At 35.0% G+C, this 13,525-nt stretch overlaps 1 protein-coding gene across 4 annotated transcripts in view; it reads left to right on the forward strand.

The window, feature by feature from the left end:
- The window catches only part of LOC118272556 (uncharacterized), a 216,507-nt gene that overhangs the window by 152,896 nt on the left and 50,086 nt on the right, over nucleotides 1-13,525 (forward strand). For all 4 annotated transcript variants that reach the window (XM_050693329.1, XM_050693331.1, XM_050693330.1 and 1 more), the window contains exon 8: nucleotides 9,466-9,661. In XM_050693329.1, the coding sequence (XP_050549286.1) occupies nucleotides 9,466-9,661 (196 nt within the window). The remainder of the gene's footprint in view (nucleotides 1-9,465; nucleotides 9,662-13,525) is intronic.

Raw genomic sequence — 13,525 nt, forward strand, 5'->3', positions numbered from 1 at the left:
TTTTTGTTGTTCTTTGTTATTTTCTAATTTCTAGCACCATTTAATTATGTATCCAATATATGTATTTTCCAATGTCATCTCGTAGACTTACATAGAGTAATTAATATTCTAAATAAATATGGTCTTCTACTAAAACAAAATTTGCCCGATACGAGAAGCAAACTCAGCCGTAAATTTGTGCTTAGTCACTCCCACGTTGAAAGAAAAAGCGAAAAAAGCAAACTTTTTTAATAAAAAAAAAAACTGTCGAGAGGATAAATTGACAAATGTGTCAAAAAAGTTTTGAATCTTTCATCTTTTAGAAGGACATCTATCTGTGGGACGCAGTCGCTTCACTGCGTTCTTCTACTTATAATTAAAAATAATTACTACTCGAGAAGTTCCCTACTTGGCCTTAATGTTTAATAACTGAATTAATTTGGCCTTTTATTGTCAAAGTTCTGACTTTGATGCGAATTCAACTACGACAAAGAGTTTTATTGGCTACTTGAGTGGCCGGGTGAGAGATATTGTATTATTTAAGTATGTAATAAACTTATATTGGCCTTTCATTGCTTTGCTATTCTTTCCACATTTTAAGTAAAGTGATTGTACGAGTAGTAAAAGACTTTGTTACGTCTCCTTTGAGACAATTTAAAAGACATCTAAAAAAAAACATAATGAAAATGCCAAATAAAATCAAGACTGTAATTGTTTATGAATATCAATCTGAACTGTCAATTTGAAATAAGAATAGAAAAGAAAATGTGAATTTCAAAACTCGTTCTAATCGTGTTCCGAATTTAAAACAGGCGAATTAGTGAGGCGACCCGCGCTGACCTATATAACGGTCGAACAGTGCACTCGCAGCCACTGGGTTGCCAGCGTTCCGCAGTGCCTGACTTTTGGGGATTAAAATGACGTGTCCAGAATAAAAAGACATACGAACTGTGGAGAGTAGTTACGTATGAATCGGTTATGAATGACAAACGTGCTGCCGCGACATGGTAGGCAGTATTTTTGTCCACATTCAAGTCTTTTCATACTAAAATAGGATTACAATGGAGTTAGTAGCACCATTCAAATAGTGTCAAAATGGACCATTAGGTTCATATGGTTTAAAAAGCAACAAACAACACTAAATGCAATATTTTTGTGAGTATTTTATATTTTAGAATTAGAATTTCCAAAACAATATTAAAATGACACAAACACTCAACGTTTTATTAGAAGTCCAGTTTTATCTGAAAAGGTTGGCAACACAATTAGTGCTGTGCCAAATTACCTGCAGAGCAGTGTGATCACGAAAGAGGTTCATTACGTCTTTTTATCGTTCGATCGTGCTTTATACCGGCCGGCAGAGTTTTATTAAAAGGGGAATTCTTCTGTGACGTATTTACTAATAGATGAATAAAAATTTTAAACTGGGAATGAAATTTTATTGATATTGACTTTGGTTTTTGTACGTCTCTTGTCCATTCAAGGAATTATTTTTGAAAAATATGGTAATTGTGAATATTTTCAAAACTATCATATATTAGACTATATTTGTTGGAATTGAACAATTGGCGCGGTGGCTGGGCAATTGACTGCCATGCAACGTGTCGCGGGTTAGATTCCCGCACTTTTTGTGATCCACAGATTCTTGTTACTTGTTTCGGGTCTGGGTGTCATATGCATGTGAACTTGTATGTTTGTATACGCACCCACGACACAGGAGGAAATCCAAGTGTGGGGAACGTTTAAAAAGCTCTCTTTAATCTTGTTTATGGAATGCATAATATATTATTAGATTATTTCACTAAAATCAAGTAGTTTTTCCATGAAAATTTGGATTTAAATAAACGGTTTTAGAACGTTTTGTAATTGCTCCACTTGATAATCCGATAGGAAACCAATAAATGAACACGAATTTACTGTGGAATCGTTTTAAAGTGGATTTATTACGTACTACAAATGAATTTCGATTGTGATTTTAGTCAGCTTCCATATAAAATGCTTAAAATCAGAATATTTTTATATATTTCTTTGAACTGTTATTTCGATTGTGGGTTTCATACACGGTTTCATATCGATGCCTTCCAAAAGAGTGTAAACGATATTTTTTGCGATATTTAATTTTATACACATGATTCAATGGAGAAAAAGACGGTTTACAGTTGACGGAGTAATCGCTGAACAAATAAAAAACAACAAACATCCGAACTTAGTACCTCTTCTTTTTATGAACTCGGTAAAAAATAGCTGATTCTCAATATAACTCAAAATCGCAAAAAAGTCGCTTACCCTCTTTTGAAGGTATCGACATATTTTTGATGCTTGTAAATGCACCCACGTTCAAATAAAGAAATACGACCTACGATTTTTATAAAAAACCAAGAAAATAAAACAGTTCCCAACATCACTCACTGGCGTACAAACTGACAATGACAATGAAAGTTCTGACACCTCAAGGCAGTAAATACGTCTTCTGTAACAAGCCACTGGAAGATAATATTTTCTCACTGTCCAAGTTACACTTCCAGTCGTTTTGTTTTCTGTCTTAACTCAATTCCTTTAAGTGCACATTGCATTGCACATTATGTCTGAGCTTGTACAGATGCAAGCTATCCTATAATGTCTCTTTTTAGTTGATTTTCAACTTTAGCACAATAAGATAAGCTTGAAAATCTATTACCTAAAGTGTTTTGATAGGATGGGGTAGCTTGAAATGCTGGTGTCTGTAACGTTATACGTAGTTCACTGACTGTGGACGGTTTGACTGCACTATTCGCGCGATGACGGTGGGCAGGGTGGGCACTTGTATATTTGTAAACGCGCCCGGGACACAGGAGAAAATACGAGTATGTTGCAATGTATTTTAAAAACAAAAAAAAAACTTTCGTTCATCACCATCACTACTGAACACAAGCCTCCGCTATGTAATAACTCGGCAAATTTCGTCCCGCCTCAAAACTATTTTTCTGGACTTCCCTACAAATGCTTTAACACCAAAATGAGCCAAATTAGCCGTATTCGAATTTTAGTGACTTACGAACAGCAATTCATTTTTTTTTATAGATTTAAGCTGATTACGTCGACAAAATAGGCAAATAAACACTTACATAGGTAATATAATATACATATACTATTTGATACAAAACATAAAAAACCACCATATTTCATAAAAATCCGAATCACGAAAGCAACGGGTTATTAAACTGCAATAAAATGGTCCACGAAGCAGCATTTATCTAATAAATAGAAAACAAAATGGCGATTACAAAGGCAACCAACTTTCATTCCATTTGACACAATCTTTCTTTCCTTCTCGGTTCGTTCTCGTTTTATTTCCTAACCGATATTCTGGTCGCCACAAAGGAGGTCCATTACGTCACCTCAACAGTTCACTCTTGGTTGAATGGACTGATAAATGTTTTACAAAGAATTTTGTTGAAAAATATTGAGATTTTAATTCTATGTCAATTGACAGCGCTTTGGAACGATTTTGTTTTATTTTGTGTTGTGTTCTTGTTAATTGGCCGCATTAAGATAGGGAAAATAAGTATTATTGGTATTTTTTTAATTGGCATAAAATTACAAGTACATTTTTAATGGATTTAGTTCATTAATTAAAGACACTCCGTAATGGAAGAGCTGAGAAATAAATGCCTAACAAAGCCCTAAGGAAAACAGCGTTTTTAAATAAAGTATACGCACGCCACGTCACTCCTTTTATTCCTGAATGGGGTAGGTAGAGGTGCACTTGCACATTACAGCACTTAATGCCACTGTACAATGTACACCTACTTTTCACTATTTGTGTTATAAATCCCATGTAATAGGGAGTGAGCCTATTGCCATATATTGGGCACAATTATGTACAAACTCCGTGCTAATACTGAGGAATTTTCGAAATGTCGGAAAAAGCCCCCAACGTTCTTGCGACCACTCCACCAAAGTATATGAAGTATACATATGTAATAAAACATTTCCCACATAATCCAAGGGTAAATGAGTTATAAAAAGGCAAAGTTACGCTCTCACCAACGTTAAATTTGCACAAAATAAAAACTAGAGGTTAACAACCCTCATGAATGGAGCGAGCCATTTAAAAATGAAACGTAAACCTACTATTACTTAAGGTCCCATTAAATTCAGCAAATACCTGTATAAAAAGTTCAACGTTGCATGATTAAACGTGTTTTATATTGCAAGTTTACGAAGAAAACAGCCATTTTGGTTCACATAAACACACGAAACTAGCGGATACATAAAACCGTATGATGCAATAAAAGTACAATATTTTTAAACTATTGAAAGTTCAATGTTCTACCCAATGTGGGATCCGGTATGTACAAATATTACCAACATTCTTTATGTAAACAAGATTTTAATATAATATTCGATCTGTAATGAATTAACCATTTAAAATCTCGAAATCCTGCTAATATTATAAGTAAATGTGAAAGTTTGTTTGTTTTTAACTCCTTCACGTCTAAACGGCTGAAGGAATCAAGATTAAAATTTAATAAAGGTAACACATTATCCAACGAGAACGCGGGCGAAGTCCTTTGCAGAAGCTAATAAAATATAAAAATATAATTCTTATACTTTACATGTCATCGCATTCCTGTTTATTATTATTTATTAACCGCCGCACACAGAGTCATCGAATAATTGCTTAACCGACTCCTTAGTAATTGTTTTCGATACAAAATCGTTACTAAGGAATAGTTTTGGGGCAATTAGAGTATTTTTCACGTGATCTCTTTCCAATATCTCTCCACTAAAATATATTTTATTACTTAAAAACATTTTTATCACAAACTCTGTTCATCCTGTCTGGTTCAGTTAGCAGGGTGTAATAACCATGTAAAACTGATCCGAGGATCAAAGTTCGGTGCTCCGGATGTTAATAAAAATAGAAAAGCGAGTTGCCACTGCTGCAGCTCTTTTGTGAATAATAATTTAGGTTTTAAAGCGTCGAAAGTATAATAACGGCTGAATTAAAACCCTGAAAGAGTTTTACATTTTCCATTTTGGTATATTCCATAGTGAAGGTTTTTTATTTTTGTTTATTAGTGTCTACGCGTACGTACCAAAATTACTGTTTGTTTTCGGTTTTTCAAAAATTTCTCAGTAGTAGCACGGAGTTTGTAATTGTGTCCAGTATATGGCAATAGGCTCACCCCCACATGGGACTTATAACACAAATGGTGAAAAGTGAGTGTACATTACATAGCGGCATTACGTGCCGTAATGTGCACCTTTGCCTACCATTTCGGGGATAAAACGCGTGACTTGTCTAGTGATTTTACTTTGTAGATTTAGATTTAAGCAATCACATGAATATTTCCAAGTCCTCAATACAGGTACAAATCAAATGAAAACCAAAAACTTAATACTCCTTTTTACCCAACAACCACCAAACCAATCATATTTCCACTATAAAAGCATCCTAAAAATTGTACTTTAAATAAAATACCGAAAGTAAACAGCAAAATCCTTCCGTACTTCTCGAACGTCCTTTACATAATCTTACATTCTATCCCTTTCACACGTTGCCAGAAAAAAAGGGACAGGTGTTATATTGAATGCTTGTGCTACAAGTCAATAGGGAGTTTGGACGTGTTGAGAATGCGTGATTGTGAGACGGGGGACTTAGAGACTGCGATCTTTATCCTGATGGGAGCCGAGAGACCGTGTTTACCTGATCTGGTAATCTGTTTGGCAGGTGATACTCCACGGTGATTTCTTCATTTCTACATGATTCGTACCATTAGTTATGCGTAATGCCAGTATTGGAGTGTTTCTTTTATTATTCGTCATACATTCTATAAACACAGAAGAGATGCGCCGCGGCTGCTATAACGCCGTATTTATAAAGTGTGGTATGAAATTAGCCCAAAAAGAAAAATGTAGTTTTTGGCTTAACTACTGGGCCTATTTCGCAATTTTTCCGTATATTGTCAGCCGAGATGATAAACACATGTGGTTTTATATTAAGTCGTATGAGTTTTCTCCATACGGTATAATAATATCTGAAGTTACAATAAACAGAAAATCAATCGTACCCTAAGTATTGCAGTAGCAACACTCACACACACACAACACACACATAGTTCCAACAAAACAAACAAACACACATATAAATCACAAACGTTTCAGTAAAAATATCAAACTCCCACAACTGGTACAATGATAGATAAAAGCACAATGTAGCGGTCGCCATTCTTGGTACAGTCGAGACAAACAGTCGAAGCGAACGCGAAACAATGGCTGTGTCGACTGTACTCTGGACAATGCTCTATCAGGGACACCAATGTACACAGCTACAGATCAAGTTACACATAACCAGTATAAACTGACCGTTGAATCTACGGAAAGATCATACAAAGCGAGACCACGATAAACTGGTTTTGTATAGGTTAATGTGTTTAAAAAAATGGACAAGATTGTAAAAGGAAGTATTGTGTTTTAATGAAGCTGTTCTCGGCTATTAAGACTTGTAGAAACACGGGCTGCTGTGAAGCAAATGGGAAATGGTAATGGAAAAGCAACATTAAGAGCAGTGGGTCTTACAGTCATTGTAATAAAGGTGATAATTAACTCGTGGTCTATTTATTACCGTGTAATTTACTGAGTGTAGGTCAAGCACGGACTGACTGCACAGTTGGTGCGGTGGCTAAACAACCGCGCAAGGCGTAGCACGTTAGATTCCCGCACGGAGCAACACTTTGTGTGATCCTCAAATTGTTGTTCCAGGTCTGGGTGTCATGTGTATATGAAATTGTATGTTTGTAAACGCACCCACGATACAGGAGAAAATCCTAGTGTGAGGCAACGTTTATTTTAAAAATAACAAAGTAGAGACAAACACGTACAATGGAGAGGTATCGGTCACGTTTGTTCAATGGATGTGTGACCGTCAACAGGGACTGGATTGATGATGTTGGTTTAAACAAAGATGCCATTTTATTTCTATTCTTGTTTTCAGAATATGATAAAGTCAATCTTACTCCTCAAAAGGTTAGGCAGAAGTCTACATCCACAATTATGACACCATATTTTCACCAGCTATCATGAGAACCATGTAATTAATTGGAAATAAGAGTATTGTCATAAATCCAAAAAAATCCTTGTTATTACGGATAATTTTTTGAAAATCCGAAAAATATCACTCGTCGAAGCAAAAACATATAGCTAGACTGCCAGCGGTCGCCAGGTCTGGAATAATACATAGGCGTGTGTGTTATTTCAGACCATGGTCTTTCCTTATTCTAAATTTCATCATAATTCCTTCAGTAGTTTTTACTTGAAAGAGTAACAAACATTCATACTCACAAATTTTCTTATTTATAATATTAGTAGGACAATCGTGCTTGTGGCCACTCAACCAACGTAGCACTCAAGTGTACTTACCAGACATAAGAAATAAAAAACAAGAACGTTTAGCCATAAAAAGCACCAGATCTCTGTAAATCACATCAGAGAGAGGCAATTAAGTAAATAATTATCCTGCGGCGCTCGTAAACGAGTGGCAGTTTGATTTATTGCGCCTTCGTTCATGTTCACGATAATTGTCCAAGATGCTATATACTAAGTGAATGTGCTTAACATGTACTTGGGACTTAACAACATATTATTATGTAATTATACATAGTAGTTGATAACTACATAGTAACCACCGTACTCAGAGTCATTTGATGGTTACTTTACCAGGTTCTTAGCTATTGCTTATCGGATCAAAGTCTTTACTAAGGCATAGTTTAACTAATCATTGAATGTCACTACGTATGACGGTAAGACATTTAAGAGCCTGTTAGATAATGTTTAAATAAGTGGCTGCTTACATATTTTTAATACAACATGCAGTCAGACTAGGTAACAAAAAATTAAACATTCAAAATCAGGTTCTAAGTGAAAGTTTGGACCATGCAAATTATAAATTACCATGTTTTCTTTCGTTCAAAGTTATTAAAACTAACAAACTGCAAACATTATTCGTCCAATTCTCAAAACTCATTATGATCGCAGCATTCAACAAAATTATTTCGTAAAACTGGAATAAAATATCTCAAATATCGAATTCTTCAACATTTAATTTAAATGCAAAACTAAACGTAAGGTCGAATAGCAACCTCCTTTCTATTGTCAACAGTACACCCAAGAAATACGTGTCTACATACATCACAAAGCAAAAATGCATTTAATAAAAAACAAAAGACCATACATACATCCATACTTTGTTCGCAACCACCATGTACATCATGATTTTATTGTAACTTTCGTGAGACATACTAAATTAATTATTATGTTATCGGCTTATTCACGTAATGTTTAAAGCAAAAAATGCATGAGCAGCATTACGCGACACAGTGTCGCGTAATGCTGCTCATGAATATGAGCCTCTAGCATGGCTTGAAACTAGTCGAGTTCCTCGTAAACGATGTAGTTATCACATACAAAAAGATGCATGTACTCGAATCATAATAGGAAATAAAATATTATTTAGTATAGAGACAGTAAGGATTGATTTGCTGTAAAGATCAATGATCACAAAAGATTCAACTTCACTAAAAGCATACAATTTAGTATTAAAACAGCTACTGTCTCTATACTGCATGGTCGACGCAGTGATAAGGCAAACGGCTGCTACATAACGTGTCGCGTGTTCCATTCTTGCACAGAACAACTCTTTCTGTGATCTGCAAATTATTATTCTAAGCCTGGGCGATCACACTCAGGCAGTTTTGTGAAGATACACATCAGGTCATCTGAATTTAATGAAATTGGAGACCATCCAAGCATGGCGAAATGTTTTATAAAAAATATTGAATCAATCTTTATTTTCTTGTCTACATACCAAATAGCTTGGTTGACTGTACATGTATACTCTATAGCTGCATGTTTCATTTCAAAGTTTTCCAGAGACCACACAGTTTCAAAGTTGATATAACTAAGAACAAAGTATTCATCGATAAGAACACAACAAACTGTCTTCAGCAATATCATATGCACAAAGGGTACTTTTTAAAACAAAATGTACACGACACAAAAACCAATTTGTCATGGTCTCGCTTTGTGTGATCTTTCCACACATTCCATGGTCAGTTTATACTGGTTATCGGATTCGTTGTCGTTCGGAATGATTTCAAACTTCTTTCATTTCTGGTGACATGTTTAAACATGTTTGTTTGTTTATTTGTCTAAGTTTTGCGAATTGAAATTGTTTTGTTTGTCCCTCGTTTCAAATAATTTGGATTCGTTTCACATAAGTTAGTTTTTATGTACATGAAGGCGAACTAATGATGGAAGTGTCTTATTTTCTTGCTGTTATCGGACTGTTCTTTTAAAATAATATTACAGACCTTATTTGTTGAAAACTATCATACTCGATTAACACAATTTTCAGGATAAACAATCCCGACTCAATTTACAAAATGGGATTAAAAGTACCAATAAATACCCCCGTAAATTAAATATACTTTTCCTTTGTTTCAGATCCCTACATAGCATCAAAGATCCTGTGCAACGAGACGATAGTGCTGTCTCATGCGCACCCGCACGCTATAGTCTCGAGCCCCGGCTTCCCTCGCCCGTACCCTGATGATGTTGAGTGTGTGAGTGAGATCCGAGCGCCGCCTGCGCACACCCTGAGACTGCACTTCGAAGAGCTGCTGACGGAACATGAGCCGCAGTAAGTAGTAGTTTACTTATTTTTATGTAGTTTAACTTCTTGTCTGCTGGTATATGAGATTCAATAAAAAAACACATTGTGTCACGCGTTCGATACAATGGGTTAATCAACTGTATGCCTACTATACCAACTTCAACTTGTAATATTTGTGACACATAATAGTATCACAAAGGTATTTAAAGTAAAAAAATACCAAACGGGTTGTCCTTATACTATTCTTCGCAAAAGTTTTAGGTTAAAAAAACACACATTTTCACTGAATCCCTTGACGATTTCTTTCTTTATTCTAAAATTAAGACTAATCTCTTCATTGAACAACATTTGTTCATTATTTCGTAGCAACTACGTTTGTATACTTACTTATAATTACTTTAAACGTCCTTCAAGTAACTTGCCACGCTGTATATACCGAACCTAGTACATTACGGAGTACAATCGCATAGCTTAGTATTCATTACACCTTGGACGTATGAAGTCCCAACGAGAACAATGCTCTACTAAGAACACCTTTTGTGCAGCGTCTGACACCCGACACTCGCGTAATGTCTGACATCTGACACTTGTGTACACATTACTACAGGTTATATTTAGGATATTACCTTGCTGTGTTATTCTAAGATATTGTGTCACTATAGAAATGTTGTGTTAGTGAAAGTAGATAAGCATAATGCCATATTTTTATTGCTTATTTACTATGTCACTGAAACTATGAGTTACTTGTAAGTTTAGTGTTCAGTTCTCAACTTGACGAAAGCGTAATTCACATTTCATTTTTTTTAATATCTGTTCGATGTTAATTTATGGATCACTTGGTAATTGTGGTGTCGTGGTGGCTCAAAGATTTAAGACCCGCCCGGCAAGTACCAATGTGACATTTTCCGAGTATTTTTTCCGACTTTCTAAGATTATTTAGACACCACTTATAAACGGCGGAACACATCATGAGGAAACCTGGGCTTATAATTTCTAATTATAAGTTTAAAATCGCCAATCCGCATTGAGCAAGCGTGGTGAAATGTCTTTGGTCAGCAGTGGCCACTTATAGGCTGTTGATGATGAAGTTGAATTGTTGTATATTATGTTTTGTAACGTAAATACAAACATATCACTAGATAAACTACTAACTTATAAACATTATCTATAACTTATATTACCTAAAATGAGTGTATGACTCCCATTTTTCGGGTATAACTTAATTTATCCTAATTGAACATCAAAAACTCCGAATACAAAATGCCTAATCTTTATTTTCATCTATGATATTGAACATAGACTTCTTCGAATAGTTTCATAATTATCACTCCTGTAACTTTCAGTAATGAAGTCGGGGCTGAAATACCACACGATCCATTATACGCGGCCGAAGCTCACATTTCTTCAAAAGTATTTGTAGTGAGAGCGATTCAATATATTTGTATTTGTCGGCCACATTCTTAGAAATATTGCGCACACATATCATCTCTTTAGCGCGTACTACTTCTAGTGTTACTGTGGAACTACTTACATCTACCTTTTTCAAACATATACCGTATTAAATAATATATAGTGGTATTTGTTTATAGAACGATTTTGCTAATATTCGTCCTTGAATTGACAGTTTTTTAATTAAAGTAAAACTTTATTCTTTTTCTGTCTTAGATTTTACATTCATGTATACATAGTTAAGGTGTAAATCAAATTTGATTTGAAATGTATGTGTCTTATAGAAAAGGATAACAATTATGATACGGTACCAGTTTTTTTGCGGCTACAAAATTATTTTCCTTGAAAAATGCCGAAATATATACCGTGTCCCGAATTATATGAAATATTAGTTTAGGTAAATGTTTGTATGATAGATAGTGGGGTCGCGTCGGCTGTCACGCGTGGGCGATAACGAATAGACCCGAATTATTTCTTGTTTTTATGTATTTTGCACGTTTATCATGTCACACTGGAGACATTTATCACAATTGCCAGAGATAACCGTCATGAATAATTCTATTTAGTACAAAAAGCTATGAAAATGTTAAACTAAAACTATTTTCCCCAACAAAGCCATTATAAGTTAAGATACATTTGGATTAGTTTGGTGTAGACGCCGATCGATTGCTTGCTACGGCGTAGCAACCGTAGCCGTAGTCACGAGCTACGGCGTAGACACTGCGTAGTTGTGCTAAGTAACCCGACCTTTAAACTCAGTTGTGAAGTTATTATTATGTTGTTTGCTTTGATGCTCGTTTTATCCGATGAATATACTTGCGACAAAACATTTTAGTTGGTTACTTGACTCTCCACAAGTAATTTAAAGTTGGATTTGTTGGAAATACAAATGGAGTCGTATTTATTGTATAAAGTTTTTAAATTATAACAAAAAAAATCGTATTATAATTACATTTTATTGCGTGAAAAGTTTATATTTATTGGCCTAACGTTAAGATGATGAATATTAAACCTAACGACGTCGATAATAAAACCGAAAATCTAAAACATGACCTAAATATTTCATTCGAGCAATTTGCTCGACGCTAATTGTTATTAAACTTTTATCGTTTTAATCGCAAAACAGGAGAGTATAAAATGAAAGTAAAGAAAGTGTATATAAAGGCTGTTAGTGGTCGTTGTGCCGTGGGAGCTGCGGCTGACGGCTCGTTACTACTTTATATTGCGCTTGTTTACCGAGTTAGCTCCAATTAGTTATGTCGCGAGCAATTAACATAATATGCTAACGGCGCAAACTTTCACTGGAGGATTTTGTGATTTTGTTTTATTTGTTTTGTAGTTTTCGAGAGATATAGTGATAGTTTTTTTTATTTGAGGGGGATAAATCATCTAATGACTTCACTTGCCTTGGGTGAGGCGAGAGATTGTCAGACTCTTACTGACTAAAAACCACCCCGTTCCTAGTCCTGCTTTAAACCGGAGCCTCGGTAAACCTCTAGATTGTCCGCAGTTCTGGATCAAGCATCAGGGCTAAATAAATAATAACTACATATAATTCATAAAAAGCTAGAGACCAAAGGCGTAGAATTCACTATTCACCAGTTAATTTATTAGTTCCTATGTAATAGAGGGAAAGTTTATTGTCACACACAATACCAGATTTAGTGTTTTTTCTGAAAAATGTTCTAAAACTCTCACTAAAACTCCTCACCAGCGTCATACCAATACTATCTGAAGTAGAGATTACTCTGTATCTATATCCTCTTGTACAAATAAATACATGTCTAACTACTCGCTAAATGTGTTCCCATTACCGGCGACCGATCAATGACCTCTGGCTTTTAGTAATGAGTCTGTAGCTCCCACAGACATCGGCTACTTTCATCGTTTGTAAAAAGGTATATCCGCTCATTTTATGGGCTGTTTAATGGTGTTAAACGATCGTTGACCCTATACCTGGATGTTTTAAAACCGAAAGACATGTGTCTCTTTGAGAAACTTTAAAATAAAAAGCGTGTAGCTATTGAACAAAGGTTCATTTGATTCCCTTTTGGGATACTTAAAAGCAGGTATTTCACTGAAATTATCCGGTTATTTTAAGACTCATTGTATACCGCGATGTTGTAACTGGTGTGTAGTTACAAGCTTATCATACATGGAAGTTATAACCTAACCTGAAATATGTGGGTATACATTGCATATGCGCAATTTGAAGATTGAAAAAGCGTGACGATATGCTACCAATTCATATTATAAGGTCAAACAAGCAAAAAAGATGTAGAGCCCATAACAACGTATGGTCTATAAAAATAGAACTCACTTACTCTAGGTTTTCCACAACCTTCCAATTAAGTAAATTAAAAAACGATAAACCAATGAATAAAGCACAAAGACTAATTAACAACAAAACAATTTTAATGAAAATTTCATTAAGCATTCTTT

Source organism: Spodoptera frugiperda, chromosome 4 (genome assembly GCF_023101765.2).
Source record: "Spodoptera frugiperda isolate SF20-4 chromosome 4, AGI-APGP_CSIRO_Sfru_2.0, whole genome shotgun sequence".
Lineage (NCBI taxonomy): Eukaryota > Metazoa > Arthropoda > Insecta > Lepidoptera > Noctuidae > Spodoptera > Spodoptera frugiperda.